Source organism: Colletes latitarsis, chromosome 4 (genome assembly GCF_051014445.1).
Source record: "Colletes latitarsis isolate SP2378_abdomen chromosome 4, iyColLati1, whole genome shotgun sequence".
In the NCBI taxonomy this organism is placed as follows: Eukaryota; Metazoa; Arthropoda; class Insecta; order Hymenoptera; family Colletidae; genus Colletes; species Colletes latitarsis.
In genome coordinates this window covers 31,969,448-31,983,771 of record NC_135137.1, presented here as the reverse complement: position 1 = coordinate 31,983,771, position 14,324 = coordinate 31,969,448, and the positions used below count along the sequence as shown (strand labels likewise).

At 42.5% G+C, this 14,324-nt stretch overlaps 1 protein-coding gene across 2 annotated transcripts in view; it reads right to left on the bottom strand.

Annotated features, from left to right (window-relative positions):
• Positions 1-10,314, bottom strand: part of Tfap-2 (transcription factor AP-2) — a 309,571-nt gene extending 299,257 nt beyond the window's left edge. Inside the window, exons 1-2 of one of the 2 annotated variants that reach the window (XM_076763705.1) lie at positions 9,708-10,314; positions 7,784-7,975 (exon numbers count right to left, since the gene is read on the bottom strand). In XM_076763705.1, coding sequence (XP_076619820.1) covers positions 7,784-7,819 — 36 coding nt within the window. In that variant the 5' untranslated portion in view covers positions 7,820-7,975; positions 9,708-10,314. The remainder of the gene's footprint in view (positions 1-7,783; positions 7,976-9,707) is intronic. The other variant, XM_076763708.1, reaches the window with a different exon arrangement.
• Between the last annotated feature and the right edge of the window lie 4,010 nt (positions 10,315-14,324).

Genomic DNA, 14,324 nt, shown 5'->3' with positions numbered 1-14,324 from the left:
TACTCCATTTCAAATCACTGATAAAGAAGCTTGTTCACATAAATGAGTTTTGATAATATTTATCCGTCGGTAAATTCTCGATAATTCTGAAATGTTCACGTGCCGGAGACAAATTAGTCACGATAACGAAAATTGGAGGAAGAGCAACGTTTCCTTAGTCCTGAGAGCCGAAAGAAGAAAAAATTAAACGGAAGCGAACGTAAACGAAGAGCGTCGCGCGTAGTAGGCGGGCGTCTCTCAGATATGCAAAAGGAAGACGGTACACAGGGCCAACCTTACGACTGGCGAAACTAAAATCCTTTGTTCCACGGTACACAAGACGACAACAGACGGTGGCACTCGCCATCTTAAGCCTAGCTTTTCTGCAACGACGCCCGGATCTTTCGCTACGAGCGTAGCACTTTTCTGACAAGCCGAACCGGGCCAGCGTCGTCAACGTCGTGTCTACCGGCTCTCACCGAATGACAAAGGGAAGCATTCTCGGAGAAAAAATCTCGGGGAAAAGTTGGAAGCAAATATTAGTTGAACACTGGACTAGTCATTATTTCTCTTTGTGCTTGCAAATGCTACTCGCTACGGTGTCTTCCGCAAAAGGGCAGAACAAAGGAGCATGTCATCGTACAGCCAACCTACCCTCTCCCCCCCTCCCCCTCTGCTGCCTCGACGTTCACCTTCTCCCTTCCTCTGCCCTTCCTTCGCCTCGATGCCCCACCTTTATCTCTAACCACCCTATGCCACCTACTACCCACCCATTCCTCTATTTCTGCTCTTCTCTCCCTCGACTACGTTCGCTTCGCGTCCTCTCTCCTCTCTCCTCTTCTTTCTCCTTCGAGTCTCTCGCTCCTTTTTTATGCTCGAGTCTTAATTACTGGAAGCAGAACGGGTTAAAGACTAAAACACAAGCCGACGTCGCTTGACTGATCACGGCGCGTCGCGTCTGACGTTCGTGCCAAATGAAAACGGTCTAGAAAAATTATTATTGCGGAAGGTACGTGACACCTGCCCGGCTCCTTCCTTTTTTGATTTTCCTTCGACGCTTTAATCGACCGTGAAATTCCTTTCGCGTCCACGTACTCTGTAAATTTTTAGTTGCTCGCTGGACGAAGAATTTTTCTCCCGATAATGGTGCTCTAGAAATAACGAACTACCAGCCGTGAAACTTTTTTTATTTAAGCGATCTGAGACTCTGTTAAAACTATCTCGATTGATTTTCAAATTTATAATGCTCGAATAGCTAATTACCACCCCTAACTAAGCTTCGTTAGATACTATCCCAAAGACTTTTGTTCCCCTGTCTATCGATCGACTTCTATTTATAAAAGATTTTGTACATTTTCAACGGAACGTTTCCTTACGCGTTTCTTCTCGATTAGGTCGAAAGTCACGGAAGTTGTCTCTGGCGGAATTGCAACGGCACGGAACACGCGCGACTGAATTTGCCTTCTGCATTATAGAGGAATGTGTCTCGTGACATGCTCGGTGTACATAAGCGCGCGTGGACAAAGTGCCGCAGCCCTTTGTGCTCGATGGGGGTGACAATGGAACTCGCTCTCCGCATTGTCACTGGGTTAACCAACGTTTTCAGGGGGTATCGCGGATGTTTGGCATCGCCGTGGCTCGGCCAACATCAGCTCATCATCTTTTATTCAACCCTTTGCGTGCGGCGTGCTGCGAACGTGACTCGCCCGTGGAACTGTAATTACTGGACATCAGCCACCTATGTTTTAGAGAATTCCTGTTTCGCTCTGCGTCGAAGTTTGAACGCTAACAAAGCGAGCATAGTGCGCGACGTGTCTCTCCGGGGCCGAGCAAAATAAATAAAAACGGCATCAATAGTGCTCCCGCGGATTGTTCGGCAACGTTTCTGTTTATGTTTTCAACAACGCCGCGCTCGACAAAACGTAAATAAATCGTTGCTCGAAGAAACATTTCACTATCGAAGCTAAAGATAGTTTTGCGATGTTCAAACTTCCCTCGTGTAATTATTCGTTGACTGAGATCGAAACATCAAAACGGAAGGATACAGATTTCACGTCTACAAACCATATTTAAACTTTGATTTTTGAAACAATAAGACAATAATTTTTTATATACTGTCTTGTGATTTATGTTATACGCATTTCTGGGGTTGAAATGTTTTACAGACGCGTAAGATTCCCGTCAAAAGGTTTGGCAATCGTGCAATCTACAAATCTCCGAGCCGGCGAACGTCAAACGCCAGAATGAAATCGAAATTCAATTTCTTGTCCCCCCCGCGATGCCCCTTCGTTGCGCGAGGATCTCCCTCGTGAAACCATCACACGATTACGCTAATTCGGGTATCATTTATTTTTCGTTCACCCTTCCTCTTCTTTCTTACCCTCCATTGCGCTCGCCGCGCAAACGAACCTCCTGGCTGCCACCCCCAACCCTCTCCGCGTTGCCTCATGAGCCGTCCTACGGATCGAGCAACTTTGAAGTGCGTCGGGTTTTTGATGTACCCGCCAACTGTTCCTGCCTCGTTCGCCATGCAAAGCACTGAATCACGCATTAAGCTAAGATGGAGCGACAAATAATCGAAGTAATCGACCGTCCAACGCGGAGAACAAATGTTTGCGTTACACTTCCATTATACTATATTTCTTTTACTATTCTAATATATTTCTTTTTTACTATACTAGAATAAAAAGGATATCGATAACGTTTCACGCAATTACGTGGAAAGGAAATTGAATAAAATATACAAAAAAAAAACGAGAAAAATATTGAATATTCATACGCTGCTAGATGACTTCGAATGGATCGATCGAAGAGCATATATAACTCACGCGAGAATCTATTTTTATAGTGTTTCCATATTGAGATAGATTGTTAAGAATTCACAGGAATGAAATCTCTGAAGCACGTAAGAAAGGTTATACGGATACTCGAGAGTGATTTTTTGAAAGAAAACTTCCTGCAAGGAATTTTATTCCCCGTTTTCGACTCGTTGAATTACTCCCGTTTCGATGACGCATCATTCATCGCGGCAGGACGATTTGGTCCCCTCGCCAGCATGTTCATGGAAAATAAAAAATTAAAACGAAGACGCGAATAACTCAGGCTCTCACAATACCGGATACGATTTATGACGAAGTTGTGACACCGTCAAAGGGATTCTAGGGAAATCGTAAAACTCGACCGAGCGTTGTTCACTTAATCGAACCCGAAGCACGCATCCTCTCCCCGCGACACGATTTAACGCGCGGACACGAGCGCGAAAGTCGAGTGGATAGCGAAGACAAATATGCGGGGAACACGAAAGCACGTTCGAGAGTCTTAACTCTTCTGGATCCGGGCGGAAAGCACACCCGTGTACGAATTGCACGTGCGTGCACGCGCTCACGAACACACCGATGAAATATTAACGACGCGTTATTCGAACGACACCGCGTGGTTTCGTGGTTTTCCTAGAGTTTGCTTCCATCGAGGGAGGAAAGACAGAGCGAGTCTCGAACCGAACAGTCGGAAGAATAAAATCGAGAGAGAGGGAACAACAAATCCGACACGTGGGAGCGAAATATTAATTCCACGTACGGTGCGCCCCTGTTATTTCAAGCAAAGACACAACCCGCCACTCGCCTTTGCCACGCGTTCGCATCATACTTTATTGGAAAATGTGCAAACAATCTCCTTCCCTCTCCTGATACTTGCATCTCTGTTTTTCCACCTTTTTTTTCGCAAACTGTTATTTTTTTACGGCTCTCCCTGCCTCCCCTATCGGAACTAGACGCATTTTCTATACAAATTTATTACATGTTTCGAAAATACCGCATTTTAACGTATAAAGCGCAACAGTGGGATTACTATATTTATAAGCTGCTGCGTTCGATTGTAAATACGAAGGTCAGTGAGCGTGAAATTCATTAGCAATTTATCGTCGACGCGAATACAAACGTGTTTTATTTCATTGAACTTGTACGAAAGGAATATCTTTTTGCTCCGTTGGATAGCGATCGATAATGTTTCTACAAATTGTATTTAATTATACTTTCCAGACCACATAATGTAATTAAAAAATTCTACCGTTTCACCGCCACGTATTTTTAACCATCTTAACGTAAGAATTAATCACATCATGGACTGAATCATGAATCTTACAATTTCTGAAAGCGAGAATCGTAACGCAGAACTTTTTAATTTGAATTATTGTATTATTTATTTCGACAATGAAAAGGCTAAGTCGATCGTGCCAAAGTGTTTTAAATATTTCTGAGAGATTTAAAAATTCTGTGGCTCGTAAATAAATCGAAACTATGGGATTTACAGTGTTATAGCAAATTTCGAGAAACAGATTGTAATATCTTCGAGAACATGAGTTAAAGTAGTAACATCAAGAGATGTACTCTAACTCTGTATAATCTCTGGACCCGGAAGGGATGGTTACAACGCCAAAACTACCGTCTTTTAGGTAACCTGGGCAAAGCTAGTGAAGTTCTCTAACAACATAATTCAATATGGGCCGAGTCTGCCTAAGCTTGTTTCCGTTATCCGCTATGGTTGAGGTCTTACATTTCCTGCCGTCACTATGTGATTTCCGTGGCTACCGTAGGGGAATCCTGATACACGCCATACTGTGTCGAATATGTCTCGACGATTACCAATGTTTTTCATCGCTCGAACGACCTTTTTTAGGTTTCCCCGCGGTCTTATTAGCTTTTTGCCCGTGACGCGCGTTTTTGCCCCTGTCGCGTGAAATCCGGCGTGTGCGATAAATTTTTAAGGGACGACTTTGATTCAATACCTAACAATCCGCGGCTGATTTATCTCCGCCATTACCAAATGTTTGTAACCTCCCACAGTTCACTTGTAAATATTTATTGTCACAAGTCGTACATTGCGATTGTAAATTGTAGCTTTGGTTATACAAAATATTTGAAATCTGAAATCTAATATTCTTTGCAGTATTTTAATTTAAAAATTTCTCAGGGAAAAGTGAGTCGAAAACGTAGAACGATAATTTTTTACAAGGCTTTGTTCTCGAGGATATCGACTGCGAATTTCTGTTAAATATGCGTGCATTTGAGATGTAAAATTGTATTTTATAGCTACTGACTTAATAAATTAAAGTTTTGAAATGCACAATGATTTTTGAGGTAACAGTTCGATCCATAATTTTTAATTCATCCAACTAAAATAGTTTGAGGATAACGTGGGTATATATACCACTTCTCGATTGGCATTCATGGTGATATCGACAAGCTATCTGAGCGAGTGAAATTGATTTTTTAGTCTATTATATTTCAAAATCCTTCAAAATTCTCCTAATCGAGCCCTTATCCTTTTTCATTCAGTCTCGATACGATCATCATCGTCCACCAAAGATGTTTTCCAAAAATTTAATCGAAATTTACTATGGAAAGCTCTTTTTACGAGAATTAAAATGGTCGACTTAGTTGACTAACCCTGTATAAATCTAATGCATAGAGAAACTGACCGTAAAATATAAAAATTTAAGAAAATCGCCATGACAGTCAATGTGCTCAGAGATCTCTGATTATGTACTGACTAAAAAGTACGTATCAATTTCGTGTACGAGTGGTATTAATTGGGTATTTGCTGAGAGTGGCAATTCAGGGTTATTAAGACCAGCAGGGTGGAGGAGTAATACATAACAAGCAGACACAGTAATAGGATAAGTGTCTAAATTAGTAGCGTCTGAAAATTGAAGAAACACGACTCCTGATCTCGTTTCGCGGCGAGCGTGGATCTCCTACCCCTAAAGAACAACCCCCTGAGCCTCGCGATTGCGTGCTGCGCCTACGTTAGGGTTACCTCCGGTGCACGTCGTCGCTTTTTTCCTTTTTTAACGTTACGCAGGCGTAATCGCGCTGCCTCCATTCCCCTCGTCGTACGCTGAAACGTCGGGACGCGAATCAAGCGTCGCTAATTTATCTCGGTAATGACTGCAACCACGGCGGAGAATTAAGCGGCGAGAAGGAAATCGGGGTGCCATAGCCTGATCTCTATCTGACGCCTGGTTGGCTGCTTTATGAATGGGGAGGGATCCTCGGTGATCGTCGCGCGATCACGGAAGAAGATTGATCTATCCTCCGTGATCTACGACGTTTATTAGGAATGCCCGAGGTAAGAGGCCGCACCGGTTTGTTTCGTTTGACTGCGTTTATATCGCGACTACGAGCCCTCCATGCTAATAGCGTAAAATTGGGGCACGCGACTGGCAATCATGGAAAACTTGCTCTGAGCGACGCTCGATAATATCGCGATTTTTACGAAAAGCTGAACGCGACTAGTTTTCTGTTACTTCACTTGGCTTTGTTGCGATTAACCGCGAGACGAACCTAGTTTGAGTATGCAGTTATTTTATCGATATGATTGTCAACTGTTAGATAAAATCGTTACAGTTTTTATTATTGGCAAATGGTATAGCTTAAAATAAGAAACATCGATATGATTTTTATTTTAGACACATCAATGTAATAAAATTGAAACTGAATAGTTCAGGCGTAAAATCAACCTGGTTGATCCTGACGACTGAGTTCCCGAAATGTCATAAACAATTTTAATAAATAAATATTAAAAATACACTCGTACATTGACGATCTACAGTCGAATTCTAAAATACTACTTTTTCCTTAGGATTTTAAATATAAAATTAGGTATAATGCCTATAAAGAAAGTAACAAATATTATTATCCTATATCATAGTGGAGACTAAAGATAAAAAATTTTTTATTTTCATTTAAAGTGACGACTATCAAAAAATGTGACGATTATTGAAACATTTATTGCAATTATATTTCGACTTTGTAGCGTTCAATATAAACCTAGTTTCATTGATTCATTAGCTACCTCATTTTCAATTGGTTTGGTAATCAGACCCAAATGATTCCGTCGGAACACGTATCAGGACTTGAAATTAAACACTCTAACACCGTAGTATAACAATTTCTGTCATACGAATTCATACAAATTTCTAGTACCATTTGCAAGCACAAATTGCTGATATTTATACTTAATAACTTAAACCGAAGTTTGATGGAAGACATTTTAATATCAGCAATATCGTGAATAGTTTCGGATTGAAACCTTCCTGTATTGGAACACATTACATATTTTATCGTCGATCATGATCGCATTGTTTGAGAAAATTACGTCTATTACAAGTTTCATCGAGAAATGTATACCACATTCTAGAAATTTCTTCTAGTTTCCTTATCTGAGCTATTTAATGTTCTATCTCGACTGTGCCTCGCAGAAACTAAATTCTACTTTCAAAACGTGATCTCGAAGTAGATATTTAATGTTATTACTACTTTAACCACGTCAGTGGTAACAGATTCGATAGAATATAAAAACAATCTATTCGACAATAAATTATTTCTTAATAAATTACAATTTCCACGAGTATTTGTATTACTTTTTCTCTTCGCAAAACATTGTACTTCTGTTTTCAGATTGCATTTGTAATTATCGTTTAAAATACTATTGCTTCAGTGAACTGTTACTGTGACGATTTAAACATTTCTTTGTGCTCTCGTAGCTCTCGTAGTATTAAAAGAATTAAATTAATTGAGATTTTCAAACAGTGTAATTATAGAACGAATCGCGTCTGCTATTATATAGTAAAAAGATGATAAATTCTTTGATATGCATGGATAAAATAATTATTACATCTATCTTATATTCTCTTGTGTCTAATATTTTTAAGCTCTACATGTTCTGTTACCACTGTTATGTTTTAAAGTGTCTTCCTGGCACGCGTTTCGATGAAAACGCAGGTAAAACTAAATTTGACACTTACCTGCCAAGCGTTGGAGTCCAGAGCGAGGTAAGACATGTTGTTGTTAGTGTCCTCCGTGGTTGTGAAAATGTTGTGGACCCTCAGAACCCGTCACCGATCAGCACTTTATCGATAGCTGCCTTCTCACTCACGTCCCGAGACGATCGGCGGGCGGCATCTTCCGTCGGTGCCTTCGACAGCGTGCAAAACGTTCTAAAATATTGTTAGATAGATGTAACAAAATTCTCTATTACGTATTTAATGAATAAAATAGCCTAGCTATACTGTCACTTAATACTCTGACCGTCGATTAAATTTTTTAAAGAAATAATTTTGTATCGTATTTCTTCTAAAAATTTGAGTTTTACACGCAATATATTAAACCGAGATTTAGATTCGAAATAAATATTTTCAAGGTACAATGGACGTTGAAAAATTATCAACGATCAAAGAATTGTATCTTTTCTCCCAGAATTAATTGTTATATGTTGATTTTCTTGCAGTGGTAATACATTTATTTGTCGCGTCCACGTGAACCTTTCTTAAGATATTTTAAATATTAACCAAAGTTTCTTCTCATCTTCCACGCGTGTGAATGTGCAAGATAAACTTTATTTACTCTTATACAATAAACACAGTAGAATTGATTTAATTCTGTATTGATACAGACACAACAGATATTAAAGATTAAGAGAATAATTTAAAAAGAGTATGAAAGCTCAAGATATGGTATGGTACAATACAATTAAGCACCATAAATAAAGTCATGTAATGAAACAGTCAACGTATATACAAATTGTTTATATTTTTCTAGATTATAAATATGAGACGCGATGATGATTCTGTATTCCGAACGCTAACTAACATGGAACAATTGTAAATATTGTAATACGTAAAGCAAGTACTAAAATTGTGAATAAATATTTCGAATTAAATCTTTCGATGATACAACGTGACAATATTCATATAGATTTTCTGGATCGGCATCAGCTTGAAGTTTTATTTGTTTCGAGCAAAATAATTCGTCCCCAAAGGGGTTAAATACTTCAATGGCGCCATTAATTCATGAAAAAGATAAATCTATCTCCGTTCCACTCGCGCGTTAAGACGATCAAAAACGAAACTTTGTAACGTCTAAAGGGCCAAGGGAAATGAAAGAAAATTTATAAACAGGAATACAAAAAGAACGCGGAAAGTTCGCTGTGAACGATGGAAATGGCCAAGAAAAATACGGAGTACGGTAAGGACGAAAACTGAAAGTCGGAGGAAAAGAAGAAAAAAAAAATGTGAATTACACTCTCGTCGTTTCAAGTCCCTCGGGCGTTCCGTCAACGGATCGAGAACTTAGTTAAGAAAAGTTAAATACGGCTCCCCGAGGTGGCACGACCGCTTTTTAATTGCACTTTCACAAAACGAAAAGATAACCAGCGCTGTCCGGTGCTCGATGATCATGACTCCGCATCGGGCTGCATTTCATCGAACTATTTCATCGCTATTCGTATCGCAACACCCGAGGCGACATGAATAATCGTTCCCCGTTCTCGCTTGCTATTTCTATTTTTAAACGCAGCATTTATTATTTTCGTTTCCATTAATATGGAAAATCGTATCAAACCGACGCTGTCGTCGCGATCAAAATTCCGTACACCGATAAGAAAACTAGCAACGAGTAATGGTAACATAACCTCCGAATTACGTACTGTAATTCTTAATCATGAAGCTCGCAAATATTTTCGAGCAGAAGACAACGAGTCACCAAAGTTATTTTGAAATTTACTTAAACACACACTGTTATCATTCCCCACGAGAACAGAGTACGACATTAGATGAAAACTACACCAAAACTATCCTGTTATCAGACCATCATAACCTAAAACGCCACTGGTCGCGTAACAAGAGAACGGTACCGCGATAATGAAAGTAAACGTGTAAACAGCGTACTCACACCACAATCGTCTTCGTACAATGACTCGATCTTTCACGTACGAACACACCAAAGTCGTTTCAAGATCACAGCGTCACAATGTGCCCTTTCGGAACGTCCGTCGAGCGCGAAAACAGCGCGGTGGCACACGCAAGCGAATGTCGTCGACCGATCGCGTATACAAAAAAAAAAAAGAGAACCACTTTTCGTGGCTGGTACACGTCGTTTGACTCGCGCCCAGGACCGCGTAAACACGACTGCAAAATTACAACTCACCTCCTCTCACTCGTGCCCGTGGCCTCGCGAGGATCCACCGCGTCGACGACTCGCGAAACACAAGGGAAGCGCGCGCGTCGCGACGCGACAGCGAACCGCGGTCACCGGTGGTCGCGCTCGTGCCGGATACGTTGCGACGTTTCCAAAGTTTTCGCCCTCGAGATCGCGCGAAAGGACAACGCGGTAAACAACGCGAAATCGAATACGTAACGTTCGGTTGGAACTTTACGGAAAATTTTTGTTCCGTACGCACTATCTCGCGCGTTTTTACACGGGTGGTCCTGGTAACCTAATCCTCGGCTAGATTAGCAGGGGCTAATTCGAAATGCAACCCGCGTCTTCCTCTCTTTCTCATCGAGTTCTCGATCCCCTTCTTGTCCTCTCATTTACTCGCCTCCCCCTCTCCCTACCGTTCGCCTTTTCTCGTGCGATATTGCTCCGTCCTTCGAAGTGCCTCTCTCTTTCCCACCCCTTCTTTTTGTGCGTCTCCCCCCTCCCCTCCTCTCTCTTTCTTTCGCACACACGAACGCACAGCCTCGCGGCGACTACTTAGACGGTGGCCCGTAATCGGGCCCGGCACCGCGGAATTTTTGAAACGGCGAGGGTACCCCGGCTGGCAAGACGATAAAGGCCCGGAGAGCACGAGGACGAGGATGGAAACGACGACGTGCGCCACGATACACGACGGGAAGGAAGAAAGTGATTTTTGTACGTTGTACCTCCCCCGGTGTGTGTTGCCACCGCACGTGGCGCGTCGCGACGTCGCACTGCGCTCGAGGCAACGGAGGCGCCGCGGCGCCCCCCTGCTCCTCCCGACGACCACCCTTCGTAAACCACGCTCCCTACCCTCCTCGTCCTCCCTTTCGCCTCGTCAGCCCGCCCGCCCGCACCTGCGGCGCGTCCACCACCGACCTCCCCCTACTCGTTGCACCCCACGGGGGTGTGGTGCCTCCGCCTCCAGTCACATGACGGACCCTGCGCGGCTTCCCTGCTCTAGCCCGCCGGCGGGGATAGCCTAACCTAACCTACAGCGATACAACCTATACGAGCGCGCTTCGTTTAACGCGCCGAGGTTCGACCTAGCGATCGCGTACCCTCTGCTCCGCTTCGAAAGGACCGTACTCTCCTGTCTTCGTGTGGCTCGTTGGTGAACATGTACCGATAAGCGCTGGTAAACTAGAAAGTACTCATTATCGATACGTACCGATGCATCGTCGGTAATGGCGCGTAGGGGGTTGATGAAAGAGATCAAAAGTACAAACGAAAGTGGCGGATCGAGTACCTTATCGTCATATATTCGTCGTCGTCGCGTAGCTACGTGCGCACCAAGAGGACGGAGGACCGAATTCCGCGCACCACACCCTCTGCACCCCTATGCCATGTAACAGTGTGCCACCAACACACGAAATGAACGACGAACGCTTAACGCTGCTGCGCATGACCGATCGATGCCCCTTCCTTCGTTGCAACCCCTCTTGACGAGCGACTACTACACCACTACTGTACGTAGCATGACTCCGTACACCCCACCACCCTGTCCCCGGCGAACTATGTAGGACTACTACGCTGCAGCCCCTTTCTTCGTACGCCCCTGATGTCGCTACCTCCGCTGCCCGACCCACCCGTACTTTTACCCCCCCGTCGAGAAGGAGAGAACGATCAAGGGAAGGGTGACGGCTGAAGGAGGAGAAACGCTCGGAGGTGGAGTGAATACGAGCCTTCCACGAGCACGCCAAGACGCGGCTTCTGTTTTCCCCTCTGGAGATTTCGGCAGGTTTTCACGCCGTCGCCGTTCCCTTTCTTCTCGTTTTCTTCATCCCCTTGTCTTTTGGCTCCGTCCCTCCTCGCGGCTTTTTTCCCGTCACTTCCTTGCTCCTTTTCCCTTGCCAGAGACACCATGAATCTCGGATTCGATAGACCTCCAGTGCGATGGTTCTCTTTTTATGCCCCGATGGAAGATCGAACTTTTCTCTCTTTAACCAACTCTTCCATTTAAAAGATACTTGCTAATTGGTTTCGTACATACTTCTAATGTTTATTAATATTAGTTCTGTAACTTAGTGGTTTTTAAACAAAATTCATACCTTCTGTATACACGGAATCGTCCGTTTTATTTCCCAAAACTCGATACCAAAATGGCGATTTCTATAAGAGAAAGGCGATGTACTAGCTTCCGCGAACGAACTGGAAACTCACGAGAGAGGTCAAACCGTCCATCTTCTTGCCGTAGCGCTCCACACCACGCCTATGTTAAGTCGTGACTCGATCGAGGAGGAAGGAGTACCGGTGTTATATTAGCGCCCAGGAACAACCTGATGCGATCCTCCGGGCTATCCACGGTGGTTCGTGAATCGCTCATGGAGAAAGAAGCAAGAAATGCAAGATCGACAAACAACGGGTCGGCGTTGCGCAATTAACGAGATCGGCCGATTGGGCTCTAACTCGACTATAGTCGGGTGGATTGAACGGGTCAAATCGAGTCGAGTAGGTACGTCGACTCATCGCTAGTTCGGTACAATATCAAAGATATTCGATACCCTCGGAGTAGTTGCGAGATGGGAACAGCGTACATCATGCAAACGAAATAGCGCGATTCGATGTACAAACATTTCCACGAGATGGACATTCGAGGGAGATGAAACTTCTCGTTGCTCTGTATCTACTTACGTGTCATTGGCCGCTTGTTACCCATCCTCTTCCTTGCTGGAAAGCATGAATTAACATCTAGAACAGTGGTTCTTAACTTGGGAACCTGCAATCCTTTTCTGTTTAATTTAAATTAGATCTCAAAAACAGACCTAGCCAAGAATAAATTTGTCGATCTCAGAACCAAAAATTTCGCAGAAATTAAAGTTTAATTCAAAAAGTCGCGGAGGATTCTGCTGTTTCTTACAATAATAATAAAAAAGGAAGAATCTCTTTCTAGGAGATGCTAAGAATCACTGGTCTAGAATGTTGCACGAGATCAGGTATTGCAGTATTTGCATTTTTCTTTCGACTCGGTGAGTAAGGGATTTTCTTAATAGGAAGAGGATGAGATCAAGGTCATTGAATCAAGACGATTCTAAGAAACTGACTCGAGAAGCAAGGAAATACGCTCGCGTGTAAAAAGGTAGTAGTGAATGAAAGGCGGAAAGCAAGAGGTTGTGGAATGTTGTAAATGATAGCTTTAAACGAGAATAGGAAGAAGAGGAAAAAGATACTTGCTGCGTCTTTAAATGAATGCAAATTTTTCTCTACTACGTTCACAGACCTTACAATAATAAATAACATTTCAGGCATTTTCAACTTTCTTTTCTTTAATTTCTCTTTCTGTGAAACAGTGCGCAAGAATCTGTGTTAATTCGCTTTTCTAAGGAGAAACAGTGATCTGTTTGGGTCAGAGACGATCATCCTTAGCTTATACGTATACTTGCATTAAAGATGTTGGATTGACACCATCTTAAGGGCAACGAAACGGTGGTCAATCCCGAATAGAGGTTTGTAAGCTCGTTTTTCTAACTCCAAATTTGACCGTGCAACGCTACACCCGCGTCCAACAGAAATCGATATTTTTCATTTCCTGATAGTTTTTCAAAATTGGAAAAATATACAAATATGGGTTTCGTTTCGTAGTATGTACCAATGCGTTTCTATGAAACAAAATATTGTATTATGTAAGAAATATTGAGAAAAAATATAGAACCTTCTAATATTTGCATTCACGAAGGGCTATTAAGGAATTAATTTACCTCGTTTGACGGTATACGTACGATCAAAGACAGAATCCTTCCTGTAACGAAGCTTCAGCAGCTAAGCGAGAAGTTACTCGCTAAGAAATCTACTATAATCCACTTTGTTCCAGAGCACATCACATTATAACGCCATAACTCGCTCGTGTGATGCAATTTAACTACCACATCATTACTCCCAAAGTTAAGCCGGTGTAAGTTGGAAATTACTAGTTAAATTGCATATATCCATGCAAGAGCCGAGAGCGCTGTGTAATCTGCCCATGTGTTTATCTATCGGTAGGTAGTCGGCGTGTATATACTGTGGCCCCTTCATCATCGAGATGGTCACGGAGACCATCTTACCCTAATTACCTAATAATCCGAAGCGATGACCTAACTTTGGCTCTGTCTAAGTGGTTTCCGCGTCGCAGCAACTTGAATGATGTGTCTATAACTCCGGCAAATTCTAATACACGTACTCGTACCGCGTGCAAATTTCATTACCGTGTAATATCCTTTCCATGTCTGAAACAAATTTCGAATCTGATGCTTCGATAGCGAGATTCACCATTAAATATCGCTCATTGCCAAACGTCCAACAATATTCTCTATAAGCTCCCACTTGATTTTAATTTGTATTTATTTGCTA